This window comes from Centroberyx affinis, unplaced genomic scaffold (genome assembly GCF_046629955.1).
Source record: "Centroberyx affinis isolate AG114_WGS23_722 - 3 ecotype Tasmania unplaced genomic scaffold, CSIRO-AGI_Caff_v1 ptg002999l_1, whole genome shotgun sequence".
Classification (NCBI taxonomy): Eukaryota; Metazoa; Chordata; class Actinopteri; order Beryciformes; family Berycidae; genus Centroberyx; species Centroberyx affinis.
The window spans coordinates 10,001-12,500 of record NW_027281102.1 but is presented as its reverse complement, the minus strand read 5'-3'; the positions used below and the strand labels follow the sequence as shown (position 1 = coordinate 12,500).

Sequence of the window (2,500 nt, the reverse complement as noted above, 5' to 3'; positions counted from 1 at the left end):
AATTACAGTTTCCCATTTGGCAGACGCTTTTATCCAAAGCGACGTACACATGAGATTTTCATACAACACAAGGAAGGATCAGGAGAGAACAACGAGAGTAAGAGCCATAAAGCTAAGATCTGGTCCAACAGGACAGAGGTGCTATGAGGCAGTGCATAGAGGCAAATAAATATAAGTTTTTTTTTTGTTTGTTGTTTTTTTTTGGTTGGTTTGGTTACACGGTCCATCAGGTAAGAAGGTGTTCACTGAAGAGCTGGGTCTTTAGCCTTTTCTTAGAGATTGAGAGGGACTCTGCCGATCGAATGGAGTTTGGTAACTCGTTCCACCACCGAGGAACCACAGAAGAAGAGTCTGGATAGAGACTTAGGGCCTTGCTGTGGTGGCAGACGAGGAACCACAGAAGAAGAGTCTGTATAGAGACTTAGGGCCTTGTTGTGGTGGCAGACGAGGAACCACAGAAGAAGAGTCTGTATAGAGACTTAGGGCCTTGTTGTGGTGGCAGACGAGGAACCACAGAAGAAGAGTCTGTATAGAGACTTAGGGCCTTGTTGTGGTGGCAGACGAGGAACCACAGAAGAAGAGTCTGTATAGAGACTTAGGGCCTTGTTGTGGTGGCAGACGAGGAACCACAGAAGAAGAGTCTGTATAGAGACTTAGGGCCTTGTTGTGGTGGCAGACGAGGAACCACAGAAGAAGAGTCTGTATAGAGACTTAGGGCCTTGTTGTGGTGGCAGACGAGGAACCACAGAAGAAGAGTCCGGATAGAGACTTAGGGCCTTGTTGTGGCTCCTTGGCAGAGCGTAGTGAGCAGAGGGAGCGTAGACCTGAATGAGGAGTTCAGGTCGGTCGGAGCCGTTTCGGTTTCCGCTTTGTAGGCGAGCATCAAGGACTTGAACTGGATGCGACTGGGAGCCAGAGGAGGGAGATGAACAGCAGAGGGACATGTGCTCTTTTGGGGGTGAAGACCAGACGCTCCGCCGCGTTCTGGATCATCTGCAGAGGTTTGAGCTACATGCCGGGAGCCCTGCCAGGAAGGAGCTGCAGGAGTCAAGGCTGATATTACAAGAGCCTGAACCAGGAGCTGTGCTGCATGCTCAGACAGGTAGGGTCTGATGTTTCTGATGTTGTTCAGAGCAAATCCACATGACCGAGCGACAGAAGCCACATGCTCCTTGAAGGTTAGTTGGTCATCAATCATGACACCCAAGCTTCTGGCAGACTTTACGGGAATGAGCTGAGCTGATCGGAGCTGGATACTGATCTGTTGTTGTACAGAGGGACTGGCTGGGAATTATGGACAGTCTCCTGATGCTCCCCAAGGCTTCCTCGTGCATTCCAGTCGTCTGACATCCATCAAGGTGACAGTCTACTGGCCTTGTTAGCTATTTTGGGCCTACTCAGGGCTGTTCATCCTGCTAGTACATGGCCCTTGAGATCTTCTGTCTTACAGGCCTTTGACTTGATCTTATGCATATCAGAATATATGCTTACTATATATATATCAGCTATAAGCATGGTTTTCTACTACAATGACAAGGAGCTCAGTCTTTGACAGGTTAAGCTGAAGGTGGCATTCCTTCATCCAAGCCGAGATATCGGCGAGGCGTGCCGATATCTGTGCCGAGACTGTGGGGTCGTCCGGCGGGAACGACAGGAGGAGCTGGGTGTCGTCAGCATATGAACGGTATGAGAAGCCATGTGAGCGGATCACTGCACCCAGTGAGGTGGTGTATATTGAAAAGAGAAGGGGTCCAAGCACTGACCCTTGAGGTTCCCCTGTGGACAAGCAGTGGGATTTAGACACTTCCCCTCTCCAAGACCCTCTGAAGGATCTCCCTGAGAGGCAGGACTCAAACCAGCAGAGAGCGGATCCTGAGAAGCCGAGCTCAGCGAGTGTGGAGAGGAGGATTTGGTGGTTCACCGTGTCAAAGGCGGCCGATAGGTCGAGTAACATTAGAACAGAGGACTGACCGGCAGTTCTAGCTGATCACAGAGTTTCCACTACAGACAAGAGCGCAGTCTCGGTCTCGCAGTCTCAGATCACCTCTAAACACACTGTGAAACACTGAATAATCTTATTTTCAATACATTTCTATACACACACACACACACACATACACACACAGTGATCCACCATGCTCTCATTTGTGATGGGGTGATGCGGAGCGGAGCGGGGCGAGTCACGGCGGGCGGACCTGTGAGCCGGTAGCAGTAGGCGTCGTAGCAGCTGCTGCGGTCGACCGGCTCTTTGTACAGGACCACGCCCACATGGCTGTCTCCACACTTCAGAGACGGGAAACGAGTCGGATATCCCACCTGCCCGCCCTCCAGCCAGCCCGCCACACACAGGTGCATCCCCAACTGGAACAGACAGGAAGTGATGTCAGAGACACGACTGATCAGACTGATCAGAGACAATAAATGATTCATAACAAATTAAATAGGTTAATAATTATAATATCACTATAAATATAACTACAAATACAATGTAGAAAGATGT

General features: G+C 50.0%; 1 protein-coding gene across 1 annotated transcript in view; it reads right to left on the bottom strand.

Moving 5' to 3' along the window:
* Positions 1-2,500, bottom strand: part of LOC139659045 (stabilin-1-like) — a 24,334-nt gene that overhangs the window by 12,000 nt on the left and 9,834 nt on the right. Inside the window, exon 11 of the mRNA XM_071537258.1 lies at positions 2,196-2,361. Within this exon, the coding sequence (XP_071393359.1) occupies positions 2,196-2,361 (166 nt within the window). The remainder of the gene's footprint in view (positions 1-2,195; positions 2,362-2,500) is intronic.